The sequence below is a fragment of the Lolium perenne genome, chromosome 2 (genome assembly GCF_019359855.2).
Source record: "Lolium perenne isolate Kyuss_39 chromosome 2, Kyuss_2.0, whole genome shotgun sequence".
Classification (NCBI taxonomy): domain Eukaryota; kingdom Viridiplantae; phylum Streptophyta; class Magnoliopsida; order Poales; family Poaceae; genus Lolium; species Lolium perenne.
Window position 1 is genome coordinate 178,588,158 of NC_067245.2, and position 20,055 is coordinate 178,608,212.

The window sequence follows — 20,055 nt, forward strand, 5'->3', positions numbered from 1 at the left end:
ACAAAGCAACGAGTTTTTGACAAACCTACACCGAAACCCTCGTCGCCGCCGCCTGCCTGCCTCACCGTCCTCCACCTTCCGCCTCGAACCCCGCCCTTCCCCACCGGCGAGCCTCTCCCAGCCAACGTCTGAGACAAGGTAGGTAGCCGCCTCCCCAACCTTGATTCCCTAGAATTTACTTTTCTCTTGTGTTCTTCGAAATGCCTAGTGCCTGATCTTCTCTTAGGGAGTACATAAGTGTTCTTAACTACGTGTCAAATTAAAGAAGGGACGCGTGAAATTTTGGTGTCACCACCTGGAACAATAAAAAAAATCATGTGATCTTGCTCCTGCCTCCTGGATCACCACCCTGGGCTAAGCCAGGCGCTAGTCAGTGCCTGGGGTCATTGATCTAACAACCATAGTTGTATCACACGGAATGGCCATCAGGGGCAGGTCATCAATGGGGTTGCAGGTTTCTAATCTAATTTTGTATATCTCAGAAAGCATATGAAATAAGGTCAATACGATCACATGAACAAAACCGAATGTTGACCGAGAAATGATAATAGCCAAATATAAAATGATACTACTAAAAAGATACGTGTATAATCTACTGTCGTAGGAAAACATGAACAGTGCTGTTGTAGGAAAACAGAGTAATGTGCTAAGAATAAGCACTAGCTGTACTGTATACTAGTATAATCCTGTATAACTCCACAATATACGAAAAAGGCAGGAGCGTAGAAAACGTTCTTCAACTATTGGTGTAATATATATTTCATCCGGATAGCTTTCATCACTCACAGCAGTTTTGTGATGATGTGGAGCCTTTGACCAAAACTCTGGTGGTTTGTGCTGACATGGCGCCAATGTGGATCATAATCCGTGGAAGAACATAATAGAATAATTTATTTTCCCCCGAAGATGTCCACTTGTAAGATCACTTGTCTCTCTTTGCTCCTAATGCCATCCCTATTACTTCACCCAATCTCACCAGCAGTCTGCCTCTGCATCACCGGGCAGCTCTCTGCACCGCCCATGTTGCGGATCGGGAACCAGGTTTTATAACTATCAACCTACGTGGCACTGCCTTAGGCCACGCCACTTAGAACTTAGAAGGTACTATTTTCTCGTAGTCGTTTCTCCACCTCTGCTGTAATGGACTAGCATGGAGTGAAGATCCATCCGCACTTCTATTGGTTTCTTCTATGGGCGATGCACAACTTCATTGGGTTTTTAGAATTTTGTTCTTGTGTTTCCCAACCCAGTCGATTTGTTGTGGATAGAGGTATTTTCTTATATGATAATAACATCTGGAGATTTTAATTTTCAGGTTACCTTAATAATGGAGTCAGATCTGCTCATTAGGCAGGAGAAAGTGGAGGACAAAGGAGACTATGATGTTAGCAAGAGGATGATGGACATTCTTTTCTGGGATGTCATCGACCCAAATGAAGCTGTCTTGGAACCCAATGAAGTTCTGCTGAAGCGGCCTGCAGTGGAAGGTTCGTGGTTTTGTGAATATGCTGATGATTGCTTACTTTCCTTCCAAAATACATGTAGCTCCATAGGTTCTTTTTTTCCCTGCACTGCCAACCAGCAAAATTGCTTCTTCTTTGTTGTGGGTCTAGAAAGCGGAAAACAAAACAGCAGCCAGTTGGTCACAAACGTCACAGCAAATGTACAAGGACTAACAAGGCATCAACATCTAAGGAATTGGAACAAGAATGTATGTAAATGCTCATTTGATACTGACACATGATAATTAATCTGATGGATACATGATAATTTTTGTTGAGGTCCTTAATGCACCAGTCTGAGCCTTAATATCGCTTGAGCTTCAGCTTATGGGCAAACACTCCAAAGCTGGGGCCAATTATGATTTTTATACTTTGATGATAATAAGCCTAAATATGGAAGCCCCTAGCTAATCTGAAGAGAGCAAAAGAAGCCTTTTTAGGCCAGTAAGTTAAGCCTCAATGAGTTTTAGAAGCATCAGATGGGCCAAGGAACCAAATACTGTTATAATATGATATTCACATACATGTTACAGAGTTTGCCCAAATGCATGCTCTTAGAATTGTATGCATTTCAAATTGTTTAGCTGTGTGTATACATTAACGAGTGACTTGCGTATGTCCATGGTACCTTGTTAGAGTCAAAGTAAGTTTCGTTGATTTGAGCAATTGTGCAATGTTCCTGTTACAATGACACACAATAGCATTTAGTAGCACGATGTATCATCCTTTTTCCTTTTTGTTAATTTATATACTACAGTATATAAAACTTTGTCCACACACATTCCTTACTGACAAAGCTTTGTGGCGGAAGGGTGTGATACTGTGGTCGGCCCCATAAGAAGCTCATGTAATAGTCTGTAAGGCTGTATGTAACCCACTTGGTTTATTATTTCACTGTTAACCTTTCTCAACTGAAGAAGATGTTCAGTTTAGTAGATGCAACTGCAGTATACTGGTTCACATAAATGAAATGTTAGGAAAGTGACATGCCGTTCTGTTGGTGCTTATTTCAGGTAAGTTGCATGACCCAAAAATCGTTGGCCTGTCAAACGACCTAAAGAATCAAGATCAGCATGCCGTATAACCGTATATAAGCACTGACTTTCTTGTATTTATGAAAACATACTAATGCTAGATTAGTTTATGTGGTTATGTTCGTAGGTTCGCAAGAAATATAATGATATGATATAGTAATTCCTCCAGTTCAAAATAATTTCCCAAAAATGGATGTATCTAGACATGTTTTAGTGTGTAGATACATCCATATTTGGGCAATTATTTTGAACCGGAGGGAGTACTAAACTAATTGTAGCTGTGTAAACGAAATTTACTAAGTGCAATGGTCGATTTAGTGTGAAATAACAGTTAAAAATCTGAAATTCATCTTGAATATTTATCAGATAAATTATTCTGAGAGATGAGTTATGTCTCCGATTTCCCAGTTATTTACTATGAAGACACTTTCAGAATTTTGGAATTTCCATCATGGTTCAGTTTCAAATCCTTCAAAAAGATTAGTATGTTGTTTAGTGCCTTTATTTTCTTTTGCATTTCAAGTTATGTAATTGTGTCTTATCGATTGGAAACTATGATTTTTTTTTCTTTTTATAAGGAGGTTGAAACGCCTACGTGGATCCACCCAAAGTAACCTTCGCTGCACCTACGAGCTTGATGATGGGTGGCCATGATGAGGGCCGTTTTCCCAGACCTCACACCTACGCACACCATCTAAATCTGGAGGCCACACCAAGCCACCCAACCGCGAGCCGGGAGGACAAACCAATCGAGCAGACCCTCAGTGCGCACAATATGCGCATGCTCCAAAAGCCCACCACCACGGTCTTCCACCGAGCCATCTTCAGAAGAGATCAACTCATTGACCTTGTTAGGCCTACCGTCGTTGATGCCAGATAGCGCCACTACCCTGCGCGTGTCCATCATCACACATTCATCGCTGAGACCCTGCTGCGCCATGGCGCCGAGACCTGCCACCATCGATGCGTTAGATGTAACGCCGCTCCACCTCTTGACCACTCCATCAATGCCCTCGGGAGGTAGAATGACACTGATAGCGCCACCATCTTCCAATCTAGGAGACTCAGATCTAGGGTTTCCTCCGGAGCATCCCAGGCGCAGAGACGATGAGTGCAACAACAATGCCTTCAACATTGTAAGGGCGCATGTACGTAGCCATCCCCCACCATGACTGAAGTCGAAGCTTGGTTTTCACTGGTAGTTGCTCCTCCCCAAACCCACAACGGTTTGGATCGCCAGCTTGCCACACCAGGACACGGCGTGGGATCCCTAGATCCGCCACAACCGGGCCCCAACCGGTCGACCTCTGGAGAGGGGGACGCCACCTCCGGAGAGGGGGACGCCACCTCCATGTTCGGGGCCGCTGTGTCCTCGCACTGCGGTCCATCAATATGTCTAGGCATGCCATCGTGTACTGCCGCCGGAGTCGGCCTGACAAGAGCCTACAGGAGCGGCTGCTCGAAGCGGTCATGGACCCGCAGTCGCTGCATGATGCACTACACAAGGTATCTGCCGTCCCGCAGAACTGCCGCTAGAGTAGGCGCCGCTGCGGCGGCGAGAGGAGGGGTTGGCTGTAGGAGGGAGCCTCGAGGGGACGGCGGGGAGCACGACGGTGTGGCTTGGCGTGGCCACACGGGAGTTAGATGTGAGGGAATAGTGAGTGAGTTGATTACTGCAGGGAAAACCCTAGATCTGGGTCTCTTCCATTCACTGGCGGAGCTATGTTAGGGCCAACCTGGGCCACGGCCCGCCCATGATTTTCCTAAAACATCTACAGCTCTGTATCGATGGCCCAATCCACTAGCGCAACCAAAGCAGCGAACCAGCAAGCACCAAGGAGACCAGCATATCATCGCAGTGGTTCGGAGCAAGCCACCAACGAGCGTACTGAGCTGACAAGAAAGCCCAAGAAGACACAGTGCACTCTTTTAACTGCATCGTCGATTTCTTTTTCTAAGAAAAAATGTCGCTGGTTTTTTAAATAGAAGGCCTCTTGGCCCAGCTTTATAGATAAAGCTACCAACACCATACAAAGTCAGGATACAAGAACGCAACATGAAACCACACAACCACAACCAAGTCCGAAACCAGGAGAGCACGGCCCCTAGCCGACACCACAAGAGACGATCCTAGAACAACAGATACGGTACAAAGCCCTGAAGCGGGTTGAAAGGTGGCTAAACTGCAGCTCTAGTCCTCGCATGTAGCCTCCTGAGCTCGTCCCACGCCACGTCCAGCAGCTCCCTGTCCCTCCGTCTGACCAGAACCCTCCATGACTGCATGTGGATAAGCATATGATAGAAAGCGTCAGCCGGGTTACCGATCAACTTCCCTTCGATAGTTAGTTTATTCCTAATGTTCCAGAGCGACCAGCAAAGGGTCGCAAAGGTGAACCAAACTAGTCTACGAAGGGGGCCTGCCAGACCCTGCGCAAGCGCGATGAAATCCCCAGCCCCTGCCGGGTTCCAGTCGCAATGCAGGAGTTCCCTAACTCCAGCCCACATGAATCTCGCCATGTGGCAAGTAAAGAAGATATGATTACAGTCCTCAATTTCTCCACACAACGCACAGTGGCCATCGGAGGGTCCCATCCTCTTGGCCACCTGCTCGCAAGACGGGAGCTTCCCTCTGATCAACTGCCACATGAAAATCTTGATCTTAGGGGGAACCCTAGTCCGCCAGACCTCCTTGAAATGTGTGACCGCCGCCCCCTGCAAGAGGCCATGGTACACGGACCTCGTCGAGAAGATCCCCGAGCTCTCGAGAGCCCAGGACACCTTGTCATTCTGCTCGTCCACCGGCAGCGCCTGTACTTCCCTGCACAGGTTGTCCCATTCCACGGCTTCCGCAAGACTAAACTGGCGGCGGAAATGGATGCGCCACTCGCCAGGAGTCCCCTCTAACACCCTGGTCGCATGCACCGTAACATCTGGGTGGGTACAACAGCTGAACAGGCGCGGAAACCGGGCGCGAAGGGGCCCCGGCCCCACCCACCAATCTTTCCAGAAATATGTCCACTTCCCATTGTGAACAGAATGCTTCGCCCCAAGCTTGAAGTGCCATTTAATTTTCTGGATGGCATTCCAGAATTGTGATCCCCTCACCGGCACCTCTTTGGAGAAGAAGTCATGGTTGCCAAGATATTTGGCCCGAAGGAGGTCCGCCCACAGGCCCTCCTCGTTCTGGTAGATCTTCCAGATCCACCGCAGCATCAGCGCAATGTTCATGAGTTTGGTGTTGAGGATCCCCAAACCCCCCACCTCCCTAGGTTTACATACCATCGCCCAATCGACCATGTGGTACTTCCTAGAGTTCCCGACTCCTTCCCAAAAGAATCGAGACCGAGACCTATCCATCGCATAGTGGGTCGAGTCATGCAGGAGATAGACCCCCATAGCGAACATTGGTAGGCTCGAGAGACATGAGTTAGTGAGCTCCAGCCTACCCGCAGAGGCCAGAAAGAGGCCCTGCCAGGGATCAACCCGATGTCCCACCTTTTCCGGGAGGAACTCCCAGTCCGCCACCCTAAGCGGACCACCGCTCACCGGGAGCCCAAGGTACCGCAAAGGGTAGGTTCCCAGCTTGCAGTTTAGAAGGTTAGCCAGCCTACGCTTCTCCTCATCTGGGACCCCTGTCACCAGTACTTCGCTCTTGTCAAAGTTAATCTTCAGACCCGACATGTTCTCGAAGCATAAAAGGAGGAATTTGAGGTTGGCAATGCCAAGATCCGTAGGCTCGATCAGAATCATGGTATCGTCGGCGTACTGCAGGTGGGTGACCCCCCCGGGGATCAAGTGTGACACCACCCCTTTGATGTGACCTGCCGAGTTAGCCCTAGCCAGCATGGCTGCTAACGCATCAACAAGGAAATCAAAGAGGATCGGGGATAATGGGTCACCCTGACGCACACCCCGAGCGTTCCGGAAGAAGGGTCCCACCTCTCCGTTAACATTGATGGCCGTTTGGCCACCCCTGACCAACTGCATCAAGCGATGTACCACCATGGCCGAGAAACCCTTTCTCAGCAAAACTTCCTGGAGAAAGTCCCAATTGACTCTGTCATAGGCCTTCTCAAAATCGAGCTTGAGGAGGAGGCCCCCAAGCCTCTTCACTCGTAGCTCGTGCATGATCTCATGCAAAGCAAGCACCCCCTCATGTAGACATCTCCCACGGATAAACGCAGTTTGACTACGGTCGATCGTCCTATGAGCAAGCACGAATAGCGAAAGCCTTGGCCACAAACTTGAAAATGACATTAATAAGAGCTATGGGCCTAAACTGCTTGATAGTATCCGCGCCCTTGACCTTGGGGATCAGCGTAATAATCCCAAAATTGAGTCGCGCCACATCCACCCTACCAAGGACAAAGTCGTTCAGGAGCGTGAGAATATGTCCTCGCAAGACTCCCCAGAATCTCTTGAAGAAAAGGACCGGCAGACCATCCGGCCCCGGTGCCGAGTCCGGCTTCATGCTCAGGAGGACCTCGTCCAATTCCTCAAGCGTGAGTTTTGCTAGTCAGTTTTGAAGTGTCTTGTAATTTTCCTAGTCTAGCACGTGTAATCTCTTTCTTTCCTCAATTCTTAGTTACCAGTTCAATAACATGATTTCTTCAGTAAAATATGTCTATATTCTTAGTTATAGTCAACAAAAAAATCTGTGTAGCTCAAAAAGTGTTGTTTTTAGTCTGGCCTGCCAAGCTATTCGTTGTAGCTCCGCCACTGCTCTCATTGCTAGTCTTTTTGAAGTTAAGCAAAGGTTAAATCAACCAAACCCCTTATGGTTGTTCCTATCCACCAATTGATATCTTCTTCATTGCTCTGCCCAGTCACGTCCTTACTTGATCACATAACACAATAATTAGCCCTTGTGACCTAAAAGCAGATGAAGCTAAACACATCCAATTTAGTTATCCCTAATGCTTGCAATCCGATGAGCATGAAGCTTTTGTGTTCGAGATAAACAATTCTTAAGCAACACGGAACTCGAAAGCCTAAAATAGGCCCAAAATGTAGATTGGTAGAGTAGCAATTTGATCGATGACGACATTACCAAAAAAATATGTTGACCGCTACCAAATCTACTTGATTCACCTGACCAAACCAAATCTACCATAATAGTATATTCCCGATAGAGCCAAACCAAATAACTTATGGGTTGCTACAAGGTTGAGATCAAAATATTTGGTATGGCCTTCATTAGCTGGAAGACCAAGGACAAAATTTGAATATATAGGAAGAAAGATCTAGTTCCGGTAGCCTAAAATAGCCCTGCCAAGTATTGATATGTTTTTATTTTCCTTTAGTTGTTCATTAGTGTGTGTATTTTATGTAACCAATGCCTCAAAATTGACATCTTTTTTGTTGAGTTATTCCGAAAACTTCGTTGATTCAACTTTCTGTATTCACCATATCTCTTTCAGCCCTTAATGCTTTTATTGCACCACTCTTTTTTTATTAGAGGCTGATTTTTTTTTTTTTGAGAATACACCCTAGGAGGTGTATTAATCATATAGAAGAAAGGAGCCAAGGGGCCTTTACAACGCCGTTGACACAGCAAGTTCCGCTGTCAACAAGGGGTGACAGCCCCCCGCCAAAAGCCTACTCTCCTACATGCCACCACAACGGCACCAGCTCCGGAAAGCCAAACTCACTAGAACGGAAAAGCCTAGCTAATTTCCACCGTTGGAATTCCTACTTGATCCGGGTCTTCACCTCGCCAGCTGTCGGGCTGGCCCCATTGAAGAGCACATCATTCCTCTGGCGACACAAGAACATGAGGATGATGGTGGTCCAAAGATCTCGCTGAAGCGCCTAGGGCAGGATCTGGACGTCCACCACTCCACCAAATATGTATCCTTTGCCGGTGCCCAATCCGCCTTCCCTCACTTCCCAGAGCCCACGCCCATACATTTCAAGCCAGCAAACATCCAAGAAGAAAGTGCTGGATAGTCTCTGGCTCCTCATCGCAAAGAGGGCAGGCTGCATCTTGCAGGAAGCCATGCAGCGCCGATTCTTTGGCACTAGCCACGCGAAAAATTTGCAGCTGTACGGCTTTACGGCGCTCTGGAGCGTCAAATGTTGGTTAATCTAGTTCTTCTTATCTGAATAAGATGCAGTAGCGCCAGGTTAGTTTACTGTCAGTAGATTCAGTTAGAGGTTCAGTTAGTTTCAGCTATTTTCTAGCTACAGATAGGATAGTTTGCATTGACTTGATCCTTGCGCAAGACTCGATCGCCTGGAAGTGGGATGGCACGTCCGTTGTGGGCGTCGTGTGACTAGCACGATCAGTCCGTTGATTGAATAAAAGGAGAACGAAATAGAAAAGCTGCTAAGTCGTTCGTAGCGCAAAACCCTTGTCTCTGACCTCTGTGTTCTTGAGTGAGATCGAGAGGTAGAAGAAAGGCTACAAGTGGTATCAGAGCACAACACTGGATCCAGAAGCCCGCGTCGCGTGCGCTCGGTGAGCCGCAGACGGAGCTTGGCAAGGAGAGGCGGCGGCGAGGTGGTCGTGCGGGAGACGATCGTGCGGGAGGGCGGTGGCGGCAGTTCCACGTCCTGGCCCACACTCACCAAGTCCAACTACACCGAGTGGGCGATCCTGATGCGCGTCAAGCTCCAAGCCGCCGGGCTCTGGGAGGCTGTCGAGGAGGACGACGCACCTGGGCGTATGGAGTGGCAGGCGCTGGGCGCCATCCTCTCCTCCGTGCCACCGGAGATGGTCCAGCTCCTCGCCGCCAAGGACAATGCCAAGATCGCCTAGGACACGATCAAAACGATGTGTGTTGGCGTCAATCGCGTCCCCGAGGCGCGTCACCAGAAGCTCCGCAAGGACTTCGACAATCTGGCGTTCAAGAGCGGGGAGAACGCCGAGGACTTCTCCATCCGCGTCTCTAGCCTCGTCACCGAGCTGCAGCCCCTGGGTGACACCACCTCTGAGCTCGACGGCGTGTCGAAGATCCTGCGTGTCGTCCCCAAAAGGTACGCCCAGATGGCCTGCTCGATCGAAACTTTACTTGACCTAAAGGAGCTCTCAATTGAGGAGCTGAGCGGGCTCCTGGCGGCGTCCGAGGGACGTGGCGAGCCAGAACAGGACGCTGGCGGTCACTTGCCCCTCACGGAGGAGGAGTGGCGCGCGCTGCCAGCCGCCAGCATGGATCAGAAGGATGCGGCTCCGGTGGCAGGCATAACAAGAACCGCCCGAGCAGCCGCGGCAAGGACGCCGTGCGCGGCGGCGGCAGTGGCCCGTCCAAGGACGACAAGTGCCGCTACTGTGGCAAAAAGGGGCATTGGGCCCGCGAATGCCGCAAGAAGAAGAGGGACGAGGAGGCGTAGGCTCACCTTGTCCAGAAGAAGGTGACGCCGATCTAGCGATGCTCCTCGCCGAGATTGTGCTCGACGCTGCGCCCGTCGTGGCAGGCCCAAGCGCACCTGCACCAGCCGCTGGGGACGTCGAGCCAGCGCGTGCCCTCGTTCTCCTGAACGAGGAGAAAGCCAAGATGGTGCCGGGGCGTGCGGACTGGCCCATGGACGCCATGTGGTACCTCGATACGGGCGCGTCGAACCACATCACTGGCAATCGCTCCGCGTTCACCACCCTCGACGAATCTGTCACCGGCAACGTGCGCTTCGGCGACGGATCGGTGGTGTAGATCAAGGGCAAGGGCGACATCGCGTTGAGCATCAGCAGCGGCCGCCTCCGTGCGTTCACCGACGTGTACTTCATCCCCAGGCTGAAGAGCAACGTCGTGAGCCTTGGGCAGCTCGACGAACACGACTACGACATCCACATCAGGCACGGCATCCTGACGATCCGTGACCGTCGCGATCAGCTGCTGGTCCAGGTGAGACGCTCCCCGAATCGTCTCTACCAACTGACGATGCAGCCGGCCAGGCCAGTGTGTCTGGCAATGTGTCTCGACACGGTGGCATGGCGCTTGCACGCACGGTTCGGGAACGTCCATCTGTAGGCGCTGGGCATGGTGCGCGGCACGCCACTAGTCGAGCCCACCGGCGAACTCTGCGAGGCCTTCCTCGTTGGCAAGCAGCGGCGCACGCCGTTCCCATAGCAGGCCAAGTACAGGGCGGAGCAACCGCTCGAGCTGGTGCACGCCGACCTGTGTGGCGCCGTCGCGCCACCAACACCTGGAGGACGCAGGTACTTCCTGCTGCTTGTTGACGACTACAGCCGCTTCATGTGGCTCGTGCTGTTGACGACGAAGGATGAGGCCGGTGACGCTCTCAAGCGTTTCCAAGCCGAGGCGCAGACGGAGGGACGGTGCACACTGCGCACGCTGCGCACCGACCGCGGCGGGGAGTTCACCTCAAATGAACTCGCCACCCACTTCGCCGACACCGGCGTCAAGCGCCACTTGACGGCGCCATACTCACCGCAGCAAAACGGCGTGGTTGAGCGCCGCAACCAGACGGTGGTGGGCATGGCCAGGTCCATGATGAAGGCCAAGAAACTGCCCAGCTTCTTTTGTCACGACGGCGGTGTACGTGCTGAACCGGACCTTCACCCGCTCCATCGACGGCAGGACGCCATACGAGGCCTGGCATGGCAGGAAGCTCTGCATCGAGCACTTCCGTGTCTTCGGATGCATCGCGCACGTCAAGACCGGACGCCCCTTCCTCCGCAAGCTCGACGACCGGAGCACGCCGATGATCTTCATCGGCTACGAGCCTGGGTCAAAGGCATACCGTGTCTACGACCCAGCGACTTGCCACGTCCACGTCACGCGTGACGCCGTCTTCGACGAGATGGCAAGCTGGGACTGGGAGGAGAAAGACGGTGGCACGAGTCCATCCTAGGACTTCGTGGTCGAATACACGGTGGGCACAACGTCGAACACTTCAGCTGCACACTCACCGCCAGCGCCAGCTCGTGAATCGGAGGAGGAGGCGAACTGGGATACCTCAGAGCAGGGAGGGACGACGTTGCCTCGCACACCTTCTCCACCTCTGGCGACGGAGGAGCGCTCCATCGAGTTTGCCACACCTCCAGTGGCACCTGATCCCGTGCAAGTTGACGCCAACGACGGTGGCGAGCTGCACAGGTACCGCCGCGTGTCTGACTTGCTGGGTCCAAGTCTCGCAGCTCCTGGACTCGCAGAGTGGCTGCTCCTCACCACGTCTGAAGAGCCGTCGAGCGTGGGAGAGGCCTTGAAGGAGGCGAGCTGGAGCAGAGCAATGGCGGAGGAGCTGGCCGCTGTGGAGGAAAACGAGACTTGGTCTCTTGTTGATCTCCCGCCAGGCCACAAGCCCATTGGGCTGAAGTGGGTGTACAAGGCCAAGAAGAACGAAAGGGGCCACATCATCAAGTACAAGGCCCGGATCGTAGCCAAGGGATACATACAAAAGGAGGGAGTTGACTTCGACGAAAAGTCTTCGCTCCAGTCGCCCGCCTCGACTCCGTGCGTCTCCTCCTCCCCGTCGCTGCGTAGCAGAGGTGGGAGGTCCACCACCTCGACGTAAAGTCGGCCTTCCTCAACAGCGAGATCAAGGAGGAAGTGTACGTGACACAACCTCCCAGATTCGTCAAGCACGGATCGGAGGGGAAGGTGCTGCGCCTGAACAAGGCGCTGTACGGGCTCTGGCAAGCACCGCGGGCATGGAACGCGAAGCTGGACCAGAGCCTCGTCGCACTTGGCTTCATCAAGTGCCCGTCGGAGCACGCCGTCTACACACGGGAGAAGGATGGGGAGCGGTTGCTTCTCGGGGTGTACGTTGATGACCTCATCGTCACCGGCACCACCGCGGGGGCGATCGGCGTCTTCAAGAAGGAGATGACGAATCTCTTCAAGATGAGCGATCTTGGGCTGCTCTCCTACTACCACGGCATCGAGGTGAGCCAGGAGCCCAGCCGCATCCAGCTCAGCCAAGCCGCGTACGCCGACAAGCTGCTCGACAGAATGTCGATGGGTGACTGCAACCCTACTGCCACACCAATGGGGGCACGCTTGAAGCTGAGCAAGAAGGGGAACGGGAAGGCAGTGGATCCCACCCTGTACCGCAGCACTGTCGACGGGCTGCGCTACCTAGTACACACGCGCCCCGACATTTGCTTCGCGGTGAGATACTTGAGCAAGTTCATGGAGGCTCCCACCAGCGAGCATTGGAGAGCGGTGAAGCATCTGCTCCGCTACATCGCCGGAACCAGGAAGCTTGGCTGCGTCTACATACGCCAAGATGAGGAGGCTCGTCTCATCGGCTACAGTGACGCAGATTGGGCAGGGGACATCGACGATCGCAAGAGCAGTGGGATGCTGTTCTACTATGGCAGCTGTCCCATCTACTGGCAAGCAACGAAGCAGAAGATCATCGTGCTCTCCACCTGCGAGGCGGAGTACATCGCTGCCACTGGAGCGGCGTGCCAAGGCATCTGGCTCAAGCGGCTGCTGGGAGAGCTGCTTGGGCGCGACGGCGGCATCACCGAGCTGCGCGTCGACAACAATTCAGCAATCACGCTGGCCAGGAACCCGGTCTTCCACGACCGAAGCAAACACATCCAAATCCGCTACCATTTCATCCGTCAGTGTGTGGAGAACGGCGACATCAACATTCAGTTCGTTCGCACCGACGGACAACTCTGACATCATGACCAAGGCGCTTGGGCGAGTGCGATTCCAGGACTGCGCCAGCACATCGGCATGGTCAAGGTGAAAGAAACCTAGATTAGGAGGAGATTGTTGGTTAATCTAGTTCTTCTTCTCTGAATAAGATGCAGTAGCGTCAGGTTAGTTTACTGTCAGTAGATTCAGTTAGAGGTTCAGTTAGTTTCAGCTATTTTCTAGCTACAGATAGGATAGTTTGCATTGACTTGATCCTTGCGCAAGACTCGATCGCCTGGACGTGGGATGGCACGTCCGTTGTGGGCGTCGTGTGACTAGCACGATCAGTCCGTTGATTGAATGAAAGGAGAACGAAACAGAAAAGCTGCTAAGTCGTTCGCAGCATAAAACCCTTGTCTCTGTCCTCTGTGTTGTGTTCTTGAGTGAGATCGAGAGGTAGAAGAAAGGCTACATCAAATCTGCGTAACTGTAGTCTGTAGGCTGAGATCGAGAGGTAGAACACGAGAGGCTGATTGTACCTTCCTTTCTGAACATAGAAGAAAGGAAAGAGTATACTTTTCGTCCCTCAACCATCGTTAATTTATTTTTTGTCTCTCTGGCTATTGCTGGTATATTTCTAGTCTCTCGACTATTTTTTGCCCCTGAGCAATTGCTAATTATTTTTTACATTTACAATTTATGGAATCCTGATTGTCTAACAAAATTTAGGTATTATATTTGTTCACTTTGACTACAGCACCAAAGTTGAAAATTGGCATGATTTCATTTAAGCTTATGGACTATTGGAGGGCCCCAGATTCAGACATCTGCTACGTATGTGGACAGGACGATCATCCTGAGCAGTTTTGCCCTTACAACTACATTTATGGGTTGTATGATCAAGATACTTGCAAAGGAGACTGTCTCCCTGGACAACACATGATGACTTCCATGGATTGTGGAATTTTTTTGCGGCGTGTCATACGTGTGAATAACATGCCACCAAGCTTCTGTACATTGGACCTTTTGGAGCTCTTCAAACCGTACGGACCGCTACTGATGTGCGACGTCCCAATGGTGAGTCCTGGAGTGTGCATGGCATATGGCGTTGTGATCTTCAAGGAACGTGGGGATGGAGAGAAGGCAATTGACAGGCTCAACGGCTATCTTGTAGGCGACAATAAACTGCGAGTTGACTGGGCTTATCCTCTTGTGCCTAGTGGAAGCAAGATTTTTCCATTCATTAGTATGACCCCTGCCTGTAGACTGAGGGAGAAACACCAGATTGTGCCTACCACCGAGACGATGACAAAGAGGATTTTCAAAAAGCAGCCTCTGCTCCGAGTTGTGTTGAATGAGCCGCTCGGTTGAACTTTCATTCAATCGGTTCCTGACCTTGCACTGTATTTTTCAGGGGACGGAAAACAGCGAGCTGCTAGTTTTCTCTTTCCCAAGACTCGGAGATTCTCCGTCTACTGTAAGACTCGGCGAAGAAATAGTATGGAAGAGCAGAAGGGTCATTTTTTTATTAGCACAGTGGCGAACAATGAACCAGGGGAGGGACGTATGTCACCGACGTTCTTCATCTTTGGGTGTCAAATTCTTGTTTTCTTGAACTGATTTCTGCAATAACATATATATTACGCTAACTTGCATTGACAATCGTAGTCAAATGTTAACTTTTTACTGTAAGAGTTGAAGTTGGTAATGCTTTTCATTGTAAAATAAGAGCAATGTTGATAGAACTGCAATTTGAACTTTTTAGGAAGTACTGCTGTTTAGGTATAATAAAAATGAAACTGCAGGTGAATATATGATATATTTTATTCCTTAGGTAGATTGCACAGTTGGTCATGTATCGAAGTAGCGCATTCCTAGTTGCTTTGAACTCAACTGCTGTGCAAGTTTTTAGTTGATTTGCTAGTTGTTCATGGGCTTATCCAATGGCAGCTTCTGATTTGGTGAATCGATGGATGAAACATGAAAGGCCCAAAGCGGCTGCTCATCATCAGACTTTGAGCCTTCAGAGTGGCCACAATTTCACCTACCAGTATTTCTGCACAACTCTATCTAAATTCTCAATCAAAAATTGCAAAGCGAGATAGAAATTTGGGATCAGTGCAAGCTAACCTGGTTCATGTAGTGTCTCAGCTAGTTCTCTACACATCCTGTGAACATGTTTTTCCTTGCACTGTGAACATTTAAATCTCGAGCGTACTTTAATTCATTTAGTTTCTTTTTAGCTAAGCGTTTGAATATTTATGACACATGTATCCTTTTTTTCTTCATAGAAAAATGAATTGAAGAATATGTTATATTATAAACATGTTACTTTACACCAGGGATCCTCATGTAACATAGTATGGTATCTTATGGTTGACAGGAAGTTGTTGTCACACTAATGTGTATAAAATGGATAACCTTCGGGGAAGTAGTTCATGGCTGATTTTCCCGTACTTATTTTGTGTGACAAGTTCAAATGATTTTCAACCATGACCAGCTAACTAACATATATATCTGCTGCCTGTTTTTCCTTTCAGGAAATGAAACAAATCTGGAAACTGGTGCCATCAGAGATTTTTGGAGGGATCCAGATCCTATATTTTGCTGCATCTGCGGAGATGAGGAGCAAGAGCATGTGGAGCTGACGTGCCCTTATAACTATCTACATCCTGCTTCATACGCCCCTTGCAAAGCCCGGCTTCTTTTGTGGCAAAATGAAACTACAGATATTCGCTGCTTTGGCAGACCTGAAGAAGCCCCCATACTCGATGAAGTAACCTTAAGGCGTCTTGGGTTCCTGCGATGTTTTGTGTGTGTGAATAACTTGCCGAAGCAATGCTGCCCAGAGCAACTCGCTGGTCTTTTTCTCCAATTTGGACCGCTGCGGAATTGGTATGTAGCCTTCGATGGCACTGGGACGTGTAGCGGGTTTGGTTATATGATATTCCAGCACCGTACCCATGCAGAGGAAACCATTGAGATGCTCAATTGCTATGCCTTTGGTGACTGTAAACTGCGAGTCCATTGGGCTTATCCTTGTGCATAGTGGAATCATAAGTTTCAGGCGGGACTTGAATCAGAAACAGGATGAATTTCCCTTTTTTTCTTTTTGGAAGTGAAGTAGTGGGATGACTATAAACAGAATATGTGATGGTGTTGCACAGTAAAAAGTAAACTGTTTGAGTTAGCTTGTTCGTTTTGTTTTCTTTCAGAGTGTACTCCTGTTGTGATCCTTGCCTAATGAATTCAGTAAATCCCTGACTGCGAAAAGAACTCTGTAGCTATGATTCAGAATATAACGTGACTCCAAAAATTGAGTAAATAGACATTTGAGTAATCGATCGAAAACTCAGGTCTAGAGTTAAATTTGAAACAATTAGAGCACAGATATACCGAAATGAAATGCTTGCACTATGTTCATTCCATTTACAAGACATGCTTTGCACAATACTGTAATGTTCCCTTGGGTTTATTAGGCTCCGACGATTTGATGACAGCGATCAAACTCGGAGCATCTCCTGTCTTGTCCAATAAATGGAAACATAAAAAAAGGTAAACCGTCCACAATGCGTGCGTACGATGATAGACACAAAGTTAGCTCCTTTATATTATTCTCCATAGCTCTATGCGCCATGCACTAGCTAGCTTAGCTACTGATCTCTGGTTCACCGCACGTACAGCCCGCGTTGCTCCCACCAGCAAGAAATATCTTCACGCGCGTGCAGTAGACACTAATTAAAGCGGCGCCCCACTCACCCAATGTATCGTCTTTGGTACAAAAGAAACTACACTCTAGCTGTATGTTTTTTTTTTCATACATACATGCGATTATAATTAATTGGTTTGTTAGGTAAAGCCAAGTTACAGCCAAGCTAGATGCAAGAATGCAAAAAAGAAAAGAGAAGAAGATATAGTTAACTAGGAGAGAAGATTCGTAGTAACTAAAGTAAGTTTAACAGCTTGGCGATTTTATGTATCTTCCTGTCATTTGGCTCCTAAGAAGTACTGAATACTGCGACAACCATTAGGAAGGAAACTACTCCTCTTAACTTTTCAAAGTGACTTTTGCTTTGCTGCAGTTTGCGGATGATCGGCACGCATGGATACCACAAGATAAGATCAATGGCAAGTAAAAAGTAATATGAGGCAACATGCTTTGATCTGCAGTGTTGATTGGCCGACTCCGCCTATAAATAGGGATGTCGAGACGCAAACACTTGCAAGTACTACGCAGCAACACAAGCTTAGCAATGACGATGAGCCAGCGCCAGTCCTCTCCTCATGTTCTCCTGCTAGTTGCACTCGCACTACTCCTTCTGCCGGCGTTTGCTGTCGCTGCAGGAAGGGTGCTTGACGATCTTCCGGACAGATATCTTCCGGACAGGCCCGGCCGTCCTAGGCCCAGGCCGATCCCAAAAGACCCTCAGCCGAACCCAAACCCACAACCATTACCAGGACCGAAGCCTGACCCAAACCCAAAACCTTTGCCAGGTCCACAACCTGACCCAAACCCAAAGCCGGAACCTGAGCCACAGCCTGACCCAAACCCAAAACCTTTGCCAGGACCACAACCTGACCCAAACCCAAAGCCGGAACCTGAGCCAAAGCCCCAGCCAGGGCCGCTACCTGACCCAAAGCCTCACCCTTTGCCTGGCCCACAGCCGGACCCAAACTCAAACCCACAGCCACTGCCAGGCCCACAGCTCGACCCAAATGCAGAACCAAAACCGCCACTGGCAGAAAATAATGTCAAAGCAGGCGTCCAGCAGGAATCGCTGGGCTGAGCACAAGAGCACGGGAGGTTCGGCGCCGGACAGCGCCAGCTAATATACTATAGTCGTGACTTGTATTGCCTGCTGGAGTGAATAACTGGCCTATGCTTTAACCCACGACCATGATCATACCATGCCATGCTATATCATATGTCAGGTTCAATCTAGGCTGGAGTACTACTACCATGCCCATGTAAATCATTATACTCTACTATGGAGTACGTGGTTGTTCTTATTTACGTTTCTGGTCTGTCTGTGTGGTTGTATTAAACTCTTTCAGAGTATAACTATATGTATGCGCTGATTTATACCATGCACGATTGCCCCATAATACTAGCTTTTACGTTTATGGAAAATGTTTGCCTAAAAAAAGACTATTTTATCTAAAGACGATGTAGTATCCGGTCTGGATCTTTGGGTGCACGTCGTTGCTAACCACTTCCCAAATAGGCGCCGACAGAGGCGCCGGCACTGCCGAATGGGGGCGTTGACACAACATCCTTCATTTGGGGATGGTATTCCCACACCGGCACCCCCCATACGGCAGCCCCCAAAAAATTCAAATTAAAAACATTTTAAAAAATGAAATTCATACAATTTAGACTAGTTTTATACAAAAGTGACTCAAAATTAAACCAAAAACTAAAAAAAAAACTAGCAGGGTGCGTCGAAGGCGCTGAAGTTGAGGTTATCCGCGTCGTCGCCACCGCCTTCGTCGGAGGAGGAGCTGAAGGCACTAGTGAAAAACTGGGCTATAGCACCGGTTTGTAAGGGGCTTTAGCACTGGTTGCCCAACCGGTGCAAAGCATCCGGTGCTAAAGCTCCCCCCTTAACATCGGTTGTGGTTGTGTTACGAAGCGGTGCTAAATGTTTCTACCGCGACAACGTTTTGGTGCGCTTCCCTTTCGCGGCAGACTCTGCCGCAATAGGGGAAGCGCACCAAAACTCTGCCGCAGCAGGGAAGCACACCAAAACGCTGACGCGGCAAAGTCTGCCGCCACGCCCCATTTGAAACACGTTAATGCACACATATAGGAAATCATTATATTACAAAAAACATCGTTATGAATATATAGATCGAAGTGACCTCTTACATCGTGCTTAGCTGAACATATTATATAATGGTACGATACACACTGTTTCGTGCATATATGTGTACAATATAATTTCTATGGATCATAGTATTCCAAAATCGATTTGGCGCTGATGGTATTCTCTGTTTGGATCTATGACTTGGTCAAGTAAAAATCCCGCCAATTCTTCTTGAATTGCTCGTACATGCTCGGTTGCTAGAAGACCGTCCCGCAACCGTTTGATCTAATAATTTAAAGAAGGTGGTCAATATATATGAATGAAACACAGCACAGTTGATCGATGGCGATAAAATAAATTTATGAATATTGTTTACGTACTTGAAGTTGTTCTAAAATTCTCCCCATTTTGTGGGTCGTTTGGCGAATGAACTCACAAACCTAGAATCCACATAAATTATTCACGCCTTGTTGCGTCAAACACTTTACGAGAACCGAGTTCAATCAAAATAATAATCAAGGATGGTAATAGTATTGAAACTAGAATCAAAGAGATGCGCGGGCCTAGCTAGTAGTACTTACCGGTATATGTTTAAGTTCAAGCTCGCTTTTTCACTCGCCCCGAGCCTTGTTGGCGAACCATTTCCAAACCCTGCCTAGCAAACAAAATGAATAAAAGATTTATGAATTACTTGATATCGGGAAAAAAACAAAAGTTGCCGATATACAGCTATAATTATTGAAATTACCTCTTTAGGATATCAGCCATGTCCCCCCACACCGCAAAGGTTTACTTTTAGACTCCATGACTTCTACTACTCCGGCGTCAGGTTCAATGATTAGCATGATAAAGTGAACCTGAGCACATGCATAACTCATCAATTACATTTAACATGGAGTAAGCGAAATAGATTTAATGTGTTCAAGACAATAACACTCAGAGAAGTTGTAAGGAAATAGTATTTGCCTTTTGTGTGCGTGTTGCCTTAACGCCGATACCAAGTTATCCTCCGTGTCCTTGGCATAGCATTGGACACTTTGCTCATGCACGGTATATGGTTCAATGAACCCAATGTCATAGATTTGTCCTTTTCGACATTCGTGGATCTTCATTCTGCATAATATAGTGAGTATAATTATAAATGCACTGGAAGAGCTGTGGT

At 48.9% G+C, this 20,055-nt stretch overlaps 1 protein-coding gene across 2 annotated transcripts; it reads left to right on the plus strand.

Moving 5' to 3' along the window:
• Nucleotides 1–18: 18 nt before the first annotated feature.
• Nucleotides 19–16,276, plus strand: LOC127334027 (uncharacterized). 2 transcript variants are annotated; one of them, XM_071826358.1, is made up of 4 exons: nucleotides 19–138; nucleotides 1,316–1,487; nucleotides 13,844–14,650; nucleotides 15,627–16,276. In XM_071826358.1, exons 3-4 carry the CDS (start codon nucleotides 14,587–14,589, stop codon nucleotides 16,133–16,135), a joined length of 573 nt encoding a protein of 190 aa, XP_071682459.1. In that variant the 5' UTR covers nucleotides 19–138; nucleotides 1,316–1,487; nucleotides 13,844–14,586; the 3' UTR covers nucleotides 16,136–16,276. The 2 variants fall into 2 exon arrangements, 1 of the variants encoding a protein (XP_071682459.1); XR_007871821.2 differs by lacking the exons at nucleotides 13,844–14,650; nucleotides 15,627–16,276 and adding an exon at nucleotides 2,516–2,856.
• Nucleotides 16,277–20,055: the final 3,779 nt, after the last annotated feature.